A 14,441-nucleotide genomic window follows, 5' to 3' on the forward strand; every position below is an offset into this window, starting at 1 on the left:
TCTCAGGACCTCAGGCAGCACCAAGGAACAATTATAAATGAGTGTGTTCTTGCCACTCTATTAAAAGCTTGTCTAGTGGAAGGCATATTGACCAGGCTTATCCTACACCTGTCCCTGCCTGTGTGCTGTGTGTGTGTGCCACAGTAGCTTGGACATGATAGAAGCAGGTCTAGCCACAAGAGGGCCCCAGTAGGCTCATTTAAAAATTTGTCATAACACAAAATATTATTATTTATTTATACTATTTCAGAACAAATAAAATGATGTATCCAGTTTCTGTGGCTGATTTCACAGCCCTGGACTGCAGCCCAACTGGCGTTAAATTCACACTCTATTGCTCTCTGGCTGCATGAACTCTGGCTCGTTACTTAACCTCTGAATTTTTGTCTCCTTGTGGGTAAACGAGCAGCACGTTAGAAACACCTCGGAGGGTTATTGTGGAGAGTAAAGGAGCTCAGCACTGTGCTTAGAATGGAGACAGTGCTCCATAAATGTTGCATGTAGTTATTATTTGACAGAATTTATTTTCCTCTGGGATGCTTAGTTATTGTGTTGGAAGACAGGGGAAGGAGTCTGACTGATGCGTTCATCTTCCACACCAATTCTACAGTTGTACTCAGTACAACTCAACCAAGAACAAAGCTGCTGAGCAGACAGGGACATGGCTGGGGCTCAGAGTACACGGAATTATGTCTGACATGAGTGTCTCCTTGGAGAATTTGCTCACGTGCCTCATGTCTCTGATGGTGTGGCTGCTCCTCACTGTCCCGGGAATGTGTGCTCTGGGCCATGGCTGTGTGTTACTGTAGGAACCTGCCCATGGCATTGGAGAACCCTTCTGTCATACTGTTGAAGTACACCCTTTAAAATTAAGAATCCAGTGGAATACTGAAAATTTCTAAACTCCAAAGTGCACTACCTTGGCCTCCATTTGTTTTTAAACTTCATTTTTACGTGGGGTTCCTCTTTCACCCTCTTGCTGCCTCATTACCAAATCCAGTGATCAACTCCTCGTTTGGACTGAGCTCTTGGCATTGCTATTTACAACTTGTTTTTTCCTGTGATTCTCTCTTCTCTCTTTAAAATATATTTATTTTTATTATTTTTAATTATGTGTAAGTGTATGTATCTTCATGTGGGTATGTGCATGTAAGTGAAGGTGCCCACAGAGGCCAGAGGCGTCGGAACCCCTGGAGCTGGTTTACAGATGATTTTGAGCTATCTGACATGGGTGCTAGCAACTGAACTCCTCCGGAAGAAAGCAGATGCTCTTAATTGCTGAGCCATCTTTCCAACACCTACTCCTTCTCTCTTTTTAAAAATATTTTAATTTATTCTTTGACAGATTTTCCAAGTACTGGGGGGGGGGCAGAGGCAGGTGAATCTCTATGAGTTTGAGGCTAGCCTGGTCTTCAAAATGAGTTCCAGGACAGCCAGGGCTACACAGAAAAACCTATCTTGAAACAGACAAACAAAGAGACAAACAGAAAGACATGTGTTTTGATTATAACTAATCCTCCTTACCCCATTTTTACCTTTTTTTTTAAAAGATTTATTTTTTTAAGTATACAGTGGTCTGCCTGCATGCATGCCTACAGGCCAGAAGAGGGCACCAGATCTCATTACAGGAGGTTGTGAACCACCACGTGGTTGCTGGGAATTGAACTCAGGACCTTTGGAAGAGCAAGCGACACTCTTAACCACTGAGCCATCTCTCCAGCCCCATTTTTACCCTTTTCTGTTTGCTCTCCTAGTTCCTTTTTTCCCAACAAGTTCCTCTCCTACTTTCATGTCTTTTTTTTTTTTTTTTTTTGACTCCGTTTAATTCTGCTTGCTTGTATCAGTATGGATTTTGGGTCACTTCTTAGAACATGGATAACTTCCCGGTGGCTATACCACCAAAGGAAACAACTCCCCCGGTAGCTGTTAACCGCCAATAACTCTTCAGCTAGGGCGGGGCCTCAGAGTCCCTCTTCCATCCATGCTAGAGTTGGCTGGCATGGTCTTAGGTAAGTCTTATGCAGTTAACCACAGCTGCTGGAGTTCCTGTCCAGAAGAGGGTGTTTCTCAGCACTCTTTGCCATCTTCTGGCTCTCCCCACCCCATGTTTGGTGGTGTTCCTGGAGCCACAGTGGAATGTGTGTGTGTGTGTGTGTGTATGTGACAGATGCAGATGTCCCACTTAGGGATACTCCACAGCACTCAACAGTCAGTTTTCCCTAGAACTTTGATCAGGTTTAAGTCTGCATTAGCTGTGCCTACTACAAAAGGTTTCTCTGATCAAGGTCGAGACCAGCACTAATCTGTGGGTTTAAACACATATAAAGGCAGTTTGCTAGCAGGTCCACTGCCAAACAAGAGCAGATTCCGCACTAGGGCCTGACCAGATTTACAGTACCAGTTATAAATTCCTCCTGTGGAGTGGGTGTCAAATCCAGTTAGAAGCAGCTAATTACTCTCATATAGTCATGCCACTATTGCCCCAGTGGTTACATTTTGCCTGGTAAGCTGGTTTTATAGCACTCCAGTTCAGGCCACTGTTGGATAAGATCATTGATGATGATTTTTTTCCCACAGAACCTTGCCGTAGTACGAAAGCTGGGCAGCGTGGAGGAAGTTCTCAGATCAATCCCAGCCTGGCTTTTGTCCTACATCCAGTGTGTGGTAGCTTCAGCATGAGAACTGACCATCTTCTTTGGTGTGTAACCAAGACAAATAATGCTAGCCTCTATTATTGTGGGTGCTTCTGGGAACTCCCTGTCACGGGAGGGTGTCTCATACTTGGCACTGGGATTTTCACTTAATAACCCAGGTTTCTAGAAGCAGCACTATTGATCCGTGCAGTCTCTGCTGTCCTGGACTGTGTGATTCAGCACACTCATCTCATTGCTGCTGCTCTGGCTTCTCAGTCTGCTGCTTTTCTTTCCCTAACCTGCAGTGGACACTGAGGACTGTTCTTGGTCTGCTGTCCTTTGCACTCTGAGGTTTCTCCATAGAACAGTGACTCCTGTTTTGGTCCTCACTCCTGTTCTGATGGCACCAAAGTCCTTGCCCTACTCACTTTCCTTTCTGTTTCCAGCAGAACCTTTATGAATCTACTGCTATGCTCTGTGGCTGATGGAGCGGCTGCCTTGTCATCTGGATTCAGCAATCCAAATGAAGACTGAGCTTTAGTTCTAACATTCAGATTCTTTGAAGGCTGTGACCAATCTGGAGAGGGACAGGCGAGGCTTTCTTTTATTCAAGCACTTTATTTGTCTCTTGATTGCTCTTATATATAGCCATTATCTTTTGTCTCTAAGATTGCAATTTTCTGATAATCTATTTAGCTTCTTTCTTGAAAATATGTACGTCATTCTCCTAGAGTGGGCATGAGGTGGGTCATGTCCTCCCACCTCTTTGAGTACAAAGGATTAAAAAGAGCCAAGAATGTGTCTTCATTGCTTTTACTTCTCTTCTTCCAGAGCTCTTGTTCCAGGTGGGCCCATAGAGCTCTCTTGGCCCCTGTGTCCTCTGGCAGAGCCAGAGTCTGTCCTTGTGCTGCTGTTGGAAAGGCCTCTTGGGCTCTCTTCAACCCTCTTCAGAGAAGAACAGACTTGTGTGCACTGGAAACTGTTTTCCAACAGTCTCTTACTTTTGCTTTTGACTGCCTTGGATTTAAGAGAAGTTGTTATTTGATTCACCCTAGGAATGACCTTTCTACTTGGGGAAATATAGTGCACAAATGGCCAGTTCTGAGTCCAGTCTGGCCAGCTAGTGGGTGGACTACTGTTAGCTGCCATATTTCTTTTGATAGTCAAAGACTCTGTGTCTTTCTTGACTTTCTGCTTAGTTTGTATCTTGGGGAGAAGCCTATTTGACCACTCCAAACCTAGTTCTTTTGTCCTTCAAGTTATTTTTTTAACATTTCTCTTCTTTTCTTAAGCCTTTGTACATTGTTCCTCCATGTCAGGGATGTTCTTTAAATATCCCCTTTGCATTTCTATTTATCTGCTTAGATTAGATAGTTAGCCTCTCTGTTTGTGAGGAGGTGAGTGATGGTGTGTCCGTGTTTGTATGGCCCGTATATAGTAATGAGCTGTGTCTGTGGGAAGAGCGCATCCTCTAGCCTTCAGTTTGAAAGCACGGGATTGTTTCACAGCTGGTTCTGCAGCTGGCGGTTCTGTGTGCTTGGGCCTGGCTCTCTGGGTGCTAGTGTGCTGAGAAAGCTCTGAGTGGATTGGGTCTGCCTGGGACTTCAGCTCTGAACTGGCTGTGCTCAGGTGTGGAGATTTTTTTTGTTTTGTTTTGTTTTTAATATCTGCTTTCTTCACTTCCCGGGAGCAGGTACACAACTAAAGTCTCATGTATCAGCTGGAAACTGTGGATCTTGGAAACGCGAGGTGTGGGCTCTGGAATGTGATTCTGGGGTTCCTGGCTTGCCCTCATTGACTGGGCAGTGGAGGGGTAGCTAAGTGCCCCTAAACCCTTCCCTTCCATTACCTATTTATTCCCCCTGTCCACGCTTTGAAGTAGAAACTCTTATTATGACCATTTTATAGGTGAGAAAAGGAAAGCCTAGCAAAGTTGTCTTTAATTTTTTATTACATTTGTTTCTTTATTATGTGTGTGGTGCATGTGTGCCACGGTGCGTGCTATGTCGAGGGCAGCTTGTGGGAGTCCTCTCCTGCCGTGGGGGTCTAGCAAGTGCCCTTACCAGTGAGCCATCCTGCTGGCTTTCCAAAGTTGTGTCTAAGATCAAGTGGCTAGGAATTTGTCAGAATTGATTTTTTTAGATCTGACTCTAAATCATTGTGCTATGCTTTCTACCCAATCTTTTTTTCTTTTCAGTTTTCTTCTTATAAAATACAATTGAAATTCTTCCCCTTTCTCTCTTTTTCTAGAAGATGAGGAAAACAATCAGTATCTTGTTCTGTATGTAGGACCAAGCTCCAGAGAGTTCAAGGTAGGCTGCTGGTGTGACTAGCCTTGTCCTGGACATTTTCACATGTTGAGCCTCTCTCATCCCCGTGCCCTGACCTGAGGCTTGGGGCAGCCACTATCTGTGTTAGCCAGCCATGTCAGAACGTGCGTGAACCCAACAGTCCCCTCTCCCTCCCTTTACTGGCTGCTTGTCTTCTATCCTCAGAAAAGACTAAAGTTACTGGAGGTTGTCTTGTTCACACAGGGCCCAGACCTCTCCTCTAGTCTGTGCAATGGATTGGAGGACAAAGCAGCATGAAGTACATGGGAGGTGGAGCTCCAAGGCCTTTCCTCTATGTTGCCCCAGCATCTGTTCTGGGCCACAGTAAACTGACGAACACAGATTGCCCCGCCTACAAATGGCCATCTGGAGACCTATTGTCTCCCTTGTCTCCGAGCACTTAAGGAAAGAGTTACAGGGAGGGGGAGGTGCTGACATAGTTCCTCTTTCCTGGACTGTGAGGTGCTGAAGTTGGATGAAGGCCAAACACATAAAGTTTGCAGATCTGTTCTCTGTGAAGGCCAACTGAGATGGGAGGCTTTGTTTGGCAGGCCATGCAGGGTAAACTTGGCATTGTGGGCAGCAAGTGCTTTGGGAGGGCACTCTCCTCAGGCCTAGTGGGATGCTATGAATTTGGCTTTATGTTCAAGCTCCCTTTGGTGGTCCCAGCTGCCTGTTTCCTTGCTTGCGATTCTCAGGTCATCTTGGCAAAGTGCAGCTATGTGCTCCTTCTTCCACTTGCTCCTTCTCCCTCTGCCTCGACTTTGGCCAAAGCTCAGGGCGAGCTTTTCTGGCATTCTCTCTACCAAAACCAAGGGATTTGGCTGCAAGCCAGGCCTTAAAGGACAGACACTTACCCCTGCTACAGGCTGCAGGGTTTGTGCTTCTTCTCTGGGCATCGCAGCAGTGCCTGGGGAACTCATTCTTCTACCCAACCTCACTTTCCCTCGCTCTCTCCTCAGTCTTCCCAATAGCCCACTGAACTCCATGCCTGCTGTCTTTTGTGGGAAAACGGATGGAAGCAATAAGTAGGTCAGGTGTGTGGTCCTTGTGGAATTATTGAGGGGAGATGAAGGATCCATTTTTCAATTGATCTCTCATCCTTTGTATTGGCAGCAGTGTTCCTGCTGGCATGAGAGCCCTGTGGGAGCTGCCATTTCTCTGCCGTCTATTCCCCTTCCTGCTCTAGAAGCTGCTGTGTGTGCATTGGCTGTCCCTGACCTACTGTTCCTCAGTCTCTTCTGGGCCTCTTGTTCATTTGTCATCTTGCCCTTGACTTCTCATTTGTCATTCCCATCACCGGTCCCATATTTATCCCTGGTTTCCGGAAGGGAGTACCTGACTGCGTGTGCACATGCATATATGCATGAACACTATCACATGAGGAAGGACATGTGTGGCTTTGGGGTTAATGCGCTTTCTCCCCCCCTCCCCTTCCTTTCTTTTAAGATAGCTTCTCACTCTGTGGTCTGGCAGACTAGCCCTGAGATCTTAGTGATCCTCCTGACTGAGCCTTCCAAGGGCTAGGATTGCAGATGTGAGCTACCATGGCTGGCTATTTCCTTTTGTTTTATGTTCTAATAGTGCTAGATCCCTCTCATTATCCTGCCTCTCAAGTCAAGGTTGCAGGGATAAGAAGGATAAAAGCATTTGGAAGCTCTAGGACTGTGTCCTCTGAGACCCATCTCCCTGGGCCTCCCTAGCCTCTCTTAATGTGGCAACCCCTTCCCTTATTCATCCTTAGCCAGCTTGGCACCTCTCCATCACCCTGGACATGGGCAGACACCTGCTCAGAACAGTGCAGTTGCTGTGAACCCATTCTCTGTCTCTCAGTGTGATTGGTGCCCCCAGGAAGCCAGGATGCTGGGAGGAACTTGTGTGGCACTCAGCAGTTCCATTTTGTGATAAAAAATGGAGAGGGAGACTGGCAGAAAGCAAAAGCTGTTGCTGCTGGGTGAGTGGAGCATCTATTTTTAGTCCTAAGCCTTTGCTTTTCCGTTTGGCTGTGCTTTTTTAGCACAGTGCTGGTCCAGCAGGGCTGTTTTCTTTCAAGGCTGCAGATGTCCTTAGGGAAGGTTTCTGTCTGCCCCTAGAAAAACATGGGCTGGCCAGAGGGGTAATAACTTCCGAGAGTGGGCCCAGGCAGAACTGAGTCCATCTTGGGGCGGTATGTGACGGGAGTCCGAGCAGGGTGGAGTATGGCAGGGATGGGGAGAGAAGTGTAAACATCATACTCTTCAGAAACCCTCCTCTGTAATTCGGTTACACCATTACCAAGTAAAATGTTGAGTGAGTCCCATCAGAGCTGAGGGTTGTGCACGAAACACTTTCCAAGAGTCTGGGCTAATACATTCTGAATTCTTCTGTTGTGCTTGCTTAATCTTTGCCTTCCTGCCTTTTGTAGATTATGTTCTAGTTTTGGTAAAGTTGCCCTGTTTTCTGTTTTACTGACCAACTTTTGTTATAAATTTTATTACTACTCTAAAATAGAAGCTCTCTTTCTATTAAGCATGAATTCCCTACTCTCCCTTTCTTTAACCCCTGAAGGTGGATTCTGTGTTCTTTCTTTGTGATTTCTAGATATTTCTTGAAGGTGGAATCATATATGTCATTTTGTGTCTGGCTCATTTCACTTGATGTAATGTTTTGAGGTTTATTTGTGTTGCCGTATGTATCTGTTCTCACCTTTTTATATGGCTGGGTAATAGTCCATTGTTTATATAGTATATTTTTAATTTTTTGTGTTTATTCTTTTAACAGGATCTTATTATACATATGCAGTCTGGTTTTGAACTCACTATATAGCTAAGGCTGGCTTTGAAGTCCTGATCCTGCCGGCCGGTGATGGCACACGCCTTTAATCCCAGCACTTGGGAGGCAGAGGCAGGCGGATCTCTGTGAGTTCGAGACCAGCCTGGTCTACAAGAGCTAGTTCCAGGACAGGCTCCAAAAACCACAGAGAAACCCTGTCTTGGAAAAAAAAAAATTGTGAAGTCCTGATCCTTCTCTTTGTACCATCCAGCTACTGGGATTACAGTCGTGAATCACTGTGCCCGGCTAAATGTCTATCTGTTGTTGGACACCTGGGTTAACTCTACTCTTTGAGAACTATGAATAGCGTCTTTGAAATACAGATGCACAAGTAACTGCTTGAATTCCTAGTTCTTAGCTCCTTTAGGTATACTCCTAGGAGAAAAATTGGTATACAGCTTTTTTTTTTTTTTTTTTTTTTTTTAAAAAAAAACAGGGTGTCACTATGCAGTTCAGGCTGGCATTAAATTCTTGATTCTTCTATCTGGCTTAAATGTAGAGGTTTTGTTTGTTTGTTTTTATTTTGTTTTAGATTTATTTTGATTTTAACTACGTGTACTTATGTGTCAGTGTGGGTGTATGCACACAAGTGTAGGTGCCACAGAGGCCAGAAGATGGCATCAGATTCCCCAGAGCTGGAGTTACAGGGGATTGTTAGCCACCTGGCATGGGTGCCGGGAGCTGAAACTGAGTCTTCTGCAAGAGCAGTGCAGACTTTTTGTTTTGAGACAAGGTCTTACCATGTAACTCTGTTGTCCTGGAATTCACTAAGTAGACCAGACTGGCCTTGAACTCACAAGAGATGCTCCTACCTCTGCATTTTGAGTGCTGGAATTCAAGGCATGGAACCACCATGTCTGGCCAATATATACTCTTAACTTGTAAGTCATTTCTTTCTCTCTCTCTCTCTCTCTCTCTCTCTCTCTCTCTCTCTCTCTCACACATATATATATATGAATATATTAAATATATTCACATAGAAACATCAATTTAATATATATTTAATATCAATCTATATATAAATTAATATATATTTAATATCAATCTATATATATATATTAAATTGGTGTTGAGATTTGGCTTAGGGGTTAAGAGCATTGACTCTTCTTCCAGATGACCTAGGTTTGATTCCTAACACCCACATTGCAGCTCATAATTGTCTGTAACTCCAGTCACAGGGATCTGATGCCCTCTTCTTGGTCCTTGAGGGTACTATATGCATATGTAGAACAGATATACACATGGGCAGAATACCCATACACATATACCTAAATAAAATAATTAAAAAGTTATGGTGTATATATTGTATTGGGAGGGCACAAGCATATTATGGTACATGTACGGAAGTCAGAGGACAACTTTATTGAATCAATTTTCTCCTACTTTGTGAGGGTTCTAGGGATCAAACTCAGGTGATCACATGTGTGGCAAGCGTGTTACCTGATGAGCCATCTCACTGGCTCAAATGTCTTTTGAAAAACCGAATTGTGTTACAATGTGACCATGATGCTTTACATTCCCCTCAATAGTTATGATGACTTCATTTAATTCTTATCAAAGTGTTTATTATTCTACTTAAAAAATAATATAACGGGGCTGGAGAGATGGCTCAGTGGTTAAGAGCATTGCCTGCTCTTCCAAAGGTTCTGAGTTCAATTCCCGGCAACCACATGGTGGCTCACAACCATCTGTAATGAGGTCTGGTGCCCCCTTCTGGTCTGCAGGCATACACGCAGAAAGAATATTGTATACACAATAAATAAATAAAAAAAAAAATAATATAACCATCTTAGGGTATGAAGTGATTTTGTTTTGTGAGACAAGGTTTCTTTGGTGCTTGTCCTAGAACTAGCTCTCTCTCTTTTTTCTTGTAAATCCTTCCTTTTTGTTTTTGTTTCTCGAGTCAGGGATTTCTCTTTGTAACCCTGACTTACTGTCCTGGAACTCACTTTGTAGACCAGACTGACCTTGAACTCACAAAGATCCGCCCTCTTGAAGCCTGGAACTAGTTTTCATAGACCAGGCTGACCTTGTACTCACAGAGATCTGCCCACCTCTGCCTCCCAAGTGCCAGGATTAAAGCGTGAGCCACCACCGCCCAGCGGGTATGAAGTAGTTAAAGTGGTTTTGATGTCCACTTTCGTAATGATTAATGATGCTCAGGATCTTTTCATGTCCCTAATGGCTATTTGTGTGTGCATGCTCTCTTGCCCTTCCTTCCTCCCTCCCTCCCTCCCTCCCTCCCTCCCTCCGTCCCTCCCTTCCTTCCTTCCTTCCTTCCTTTCTCTTACTTGAGAAATGCCTATTTTAGTTCTTTGTTGTTTTGAAATTTTTAATTGTTATTGTTTTGGAGAGTATTGAGTATTGATCTCAGGGTCTCAGGCATGCTAAGCAAGCCTTCTTTGGCTGAGTTGCACTCCCTAGACTCTTTTGCTCTTTATTGAAACCCAGAAGAATTTGATCTTATATTTATAAATTAAATTATTATATTTTGATATTTATATTTGCATGTATAAAAACACATTTATATTATTTATTTGTGTATGTGGTTGTGACCTGCCATGGTTTATGTGTGGAAGTCAGAGGACAACTTGTGAAGTGGGTTCTTTTCTACCACATGTGTTCTGGGGATTGAGCTTAGGTGGTCAGACTTGGTGGCAAGTGCCGCTGACTTTTTTTGTATTCTTTTGATGTGCTCAAATTGAACCCAGGGCTTCCTGCATGCTAGGAAAGTGATATTCCTCTAAACTAAATATCAAGCCTTGTTCTAAATATTAAATTCTTATTATTTAGGTGATTTGAAATTTTTTCCCTCATAATGTAGGTTGCCTTTTCATGATGAGTGGCTTTGTATATGTGTGTATATTCGTGTATGTTCATGTACTCTGAGGGTATGCGTGTGGGGTAGGAATTGAATTCAGGACTTCATGCATACTAAGCTAAGGCTTTTAACTGACCTGTATCACCAAGCTTATAATAAAATAGCTTTCTGAGATACAAAGCTTTTTAATTTTGATGAAGTCCAGTTTATATTTTTTTTGTTGCTTACTCTTTTGGTTTCACCTTTAAGGAACCATTGGCAGAACCCAATAGCATAAAGATTGCACCTATGTTTTCTTTGCATAGTTTAAGCTTTTTCCCAGGGGTGGAAGTACGTGCCTGTAATCCCAGCACTTGGAAGGCAGAGTCAGGGGCGATGGGGGCTCAGTGTCACTTCAGCTATATGGTGAGTGTGAAGACAGCTGGTTACATAGGACCTTGCTTCAAAGTGGATTCGAGGCTAGCCAGGTCTACAGAACAAGTTCTAGAACAGCCAAGGCTGTTACACAGATAAACCTTGTTTCAAAAAAACAAACAAAACAAAATAAAACAAAGCAACAAAAAAACACCATAAACACTCCCAAAAGCTTTTTACTTTCACTTTTAGTTCTGGTCCATTTTGAGTCAGTCTTTGTGTGTATTATAAAGGAAGGGTCTGGCTTTATTCTTTTGCTTACGGATAGTGAGTTGTCCCAGCTTTATTTCAAGATAGTTACTCCTGTTCTTCCTAGACGAATAGTTTTGACACTTTCGTTGAAAACTGACCATATATGAGGTTATATCTATGCTCTTATTTCTGTTTCATTAGTCTGTATGACTGTTTTCCTGCTCATTCCACACTTGGGTTCTTTAACTTTGCAGATTAAAAAGAGTCTTTCTTTCTTTCTTTCTTTCTTTCTTTCTTTCTTTCTTTCTTTCTTTCTTTCTTTCTTCCTTCCTTCCTTCCTTCCTTCCTTCCTTCCTTTCTTTCTAATTTTTTTTTAGTGGTTGTCTTGGTGTTCTGTGCTCATTAACATTCCATATGAATTGGATAAATTTCTCCATTTCTTCAGGAAGCACCATGGAGTTTGATAGCAATTGCATTGAGTTTGTATGCTGTTTTGGTTAGGATTGCCATCTTAACAGTACTGTCTCCAATCCATGAATATAGGATGTCTTTCAGTCCTTATATATTGAAATTGTTAACATCTACTAATACTTACACTAGGATTTGTTTGGTCTCTTAAAAAGTAGTGCACACGATTTTGTGACTTAGAAATGTTGAGCTTTGCTAGGTTAGAGGACACTGACGCTGACGGTCATCAGCTATGACAGTGGGTGTGTTTAAAAGGAGATGGTTGCAGATATTTATGTGGACTCGGTCCTGTATCTGCTCACATGCAGCACAGTGGTGAATTTCCTGCTTTTCCCACTGCAGCCAGCAACACTTTCCACAGCTCCAGTACTATGAATGAGGAAGGAGGGCCGGGGCTGTCACACATATGCATTTCTAGTCAGGGACTATCACTTTGAGTTACAGGAATTGATTTATCCAGTAGTAGTAGAAGGCCTTTTCCACGTCTGTGCAGGAAATGACTGACATTTGTGGAGTAGAGCTATTATGGGAGTCATGATGATGGGGAGCCAGGCACTGACCTTCTGTTTTCTGCGCTTGTCCCCTCAGGTCCTGATGATGGCTTCTCAGCACCTGCCTTCAACTAGAATGGCTCCTGTAGGAATGTTGCTTGGACTGCTGGTGACTTCCTGGGTCACTGCCTGCCTCAGCTGTAAGAACTCAGTAAGTGTCTTCCTATCCATTGGAGCTGTAGGAGGCGGCCTGGGAGGGCCTTCTTGTCTCCAAGAGCCCTATGGGACAGGCTAGCCTTGGAGTTTTCTTTTTATGGAAATGTGGTCTCCTTTTTCTTATTTCTAGTTCCTTTAGTCTCTGTTTAAAGGGCATGGCAGTTTCCCCTTGGGGGAAAACGGCGATAGCAATGATGATAATAAAATAATAATCAGCTTCCATGCACCAAGTATTGTATTAAATATTTTGTATGTATTCTTACGTAATCATCCCAGAAACTCTATGAAGTAGGCAACTCTAATTATCCTCATTCCAAAAAGGAAGAGACTGAGGGTCAGAATCACAAAGCCACTTGAGAAAGAGCTGGAGGGCGGGGCAGGGATCAGGATGTCCTGAGGAACTAGATGGCCAGGTGGAGGAGAACACTAGCCCCAAACAGACTGCTTCTTCCTCTACTTTACTTGTCCTTGTGCTTTCTCTTCCACCCAGATCTGTCTCCTTCCCTGTTCTTTGGGGCCTCTGTCGGTTAGCCTGGACCTCGTTTTTGAGCTGCAGTGTTGTCACTGGTAGACAGGGAATGCTCACAGAAGCCTGGCCTGACTGCAGCACATTGAAGCTCCTGCAGGGCCGTTTTCTTTTTCCCTGGGTTATCCTAGCAATAGATTGCCCTTGACCAGCTCCAAGCATCTCCCTTCCCTACAGTTTTGCCCTCCATGGCCACCTTTCCTGACCCCCAGGGCTCTCAGTGAATGTTGGGTAAAGCTTTGAAAGTAGAGGCCCTTGAAGTGCAAATGACAATTGTAATGAATTTACTGACAGTCCAGCTCAGGGAGGCTCACCTCTGGCTCAGGGCAAGCTCCTACCTTCTCTCTGAAGTCATCTGTGTTCTTTCCTTCTCCGCCCCCTTTGTGGAGTGGAGAATGTGGTTAGGAGTCAGAAGCTTTTAATGTTCCCTGACTGAGATCCTGTTGGTGCTGGTCTGCCCCCCTTTTTTCTTTTCTCTTTCTTCTTTCTTTCTTTTTTTCTTTTTGGCTTTTCAAGGGCAATCAGAATGGACTCCCAGGATTCCTGGGGATAGGACTAGTTACAGCATGATGTTGGGGCTGTCTTTGACATAGCCTAGTAATAGAAGTTGCCCAGAAAGGAACCCACTAGTCTTGAGGGATCAGGAATGTGTCCCCTTCTCCTCTTACAGCTCAGGAGGATCCCTGTGTTCCCTGTTGAGAGCTTTAGCAGATGCTCAATTAACAAAGCATGATGATGAATTTACTTAAGGACCGTGTGTTAGTAAGTCCCTTTTGGACAATAGTCTAACCAAATAGATGAGCTTTCAGAACCTTAATTATTCTGGCCCATTTATATTAGCTCTATTGAGTCTAGTCTCAGAAAATGTTAATACTGACTTTAATCGGGAGAAGCTGCTTTTATCCTTGTCTGTTCCGAAGCTGTGTCTGTTTGTCATAATCTCTCATCATGTGCTAAGAGCAGTAGGAGTTAAAGCATCTTTTCTCTCATGCCATAAAAGTGCTGCCCTGATGGCATTTAAAATCTGAGTTATGCAGCAGCCACCCTCCCAGTATCCTATCCTTTCTTCAGAGCCTGGGGTTCAAGCAAGTGTTCTTGGTGACCTGGAACTGTCCTGTTTGAAGGCGTATGTGCTGGTTAGTACTCAGCATGATCTGGGGACATTGTCTCTCCCAGCACTTGCTGTAGTACTTCTCTGATGTGTAGTTAATATTCACTGTCACCTTGACAGGAGCGAGTCACCTAGGAGACAGACGTCTGGGCATGTCTGTGAAGGAGTCTCTGGAGTGAGTTAATGGAGGAGAGATGATCCACTCTAGCTCTTGATGACCCCATTCTGTGAGCTGGGTCCTGGACTACAGAGCAGCAAACTGTACCAGCATTCATCTCTCTCTGCTTCCTGACTGAGGATGCAGTAAAGCTGGCACCCTAAGCCCTTGCAGCATCCCTTCTCCATGATGGGCACTGACGACTGTGTCCTCTTTTAAGACACTAGCCCAAATAAACCCTTCCTTCCTTAAGTGGCTTTTACAGCAACCA

The 14,441-nt window shown here is 43.9% G+C and overlaps 1 protein-coding gene across 4 annotated transcripts in view; it reads left to right on the forward strand.

Annotated features, from left to right (window-relative positions):
• Sil1 (SIL1 nucleotide exchange factor) overlaps nucleotides 1-14,441 on the forward strand; it is a 244,298-nt gene that overhangs the window by 54,355 nt on the left and 175,502 nt on the right. For 3 of the 4 annotated variants that reach the window (XM_057789291.1, XM_057789292.1, XM_057789293.1), the window contains exon 2: nucleotides 12,258-12,371. In XM_057789291.1, coding sequence (XP_057645274.1) covers nucleotides 12,264-12,371 — 108 coding nt within the window. In that variant the 5' untranslated portion in view covers nucleotides 12,258-12,263. Of the gene's footprint in view, nucleotides 1-4,883; nucleotides 4,946-12,257; nucleotides 12,372-14,441 lie in introns of all 4 variants that reach the window. The other variant, XM_057789290.1, reaches the window with a different exon arrangement.

The sequence above is a fragment of the Chionomys nivalis genome, chromosome 14 (assembly GCF_950005125.1).
Source record: "Chionomys nivalis chromosome 14, mChiNiv1.1, whole genome shotgun sequence".
Taxonomy (NCBI): domain Eukaryota; kingdom Metazoa; phylum Chordata; class Mammalia; order Rodentia; family Cricetidae; genus Chionomys; species Chionomys nivalis.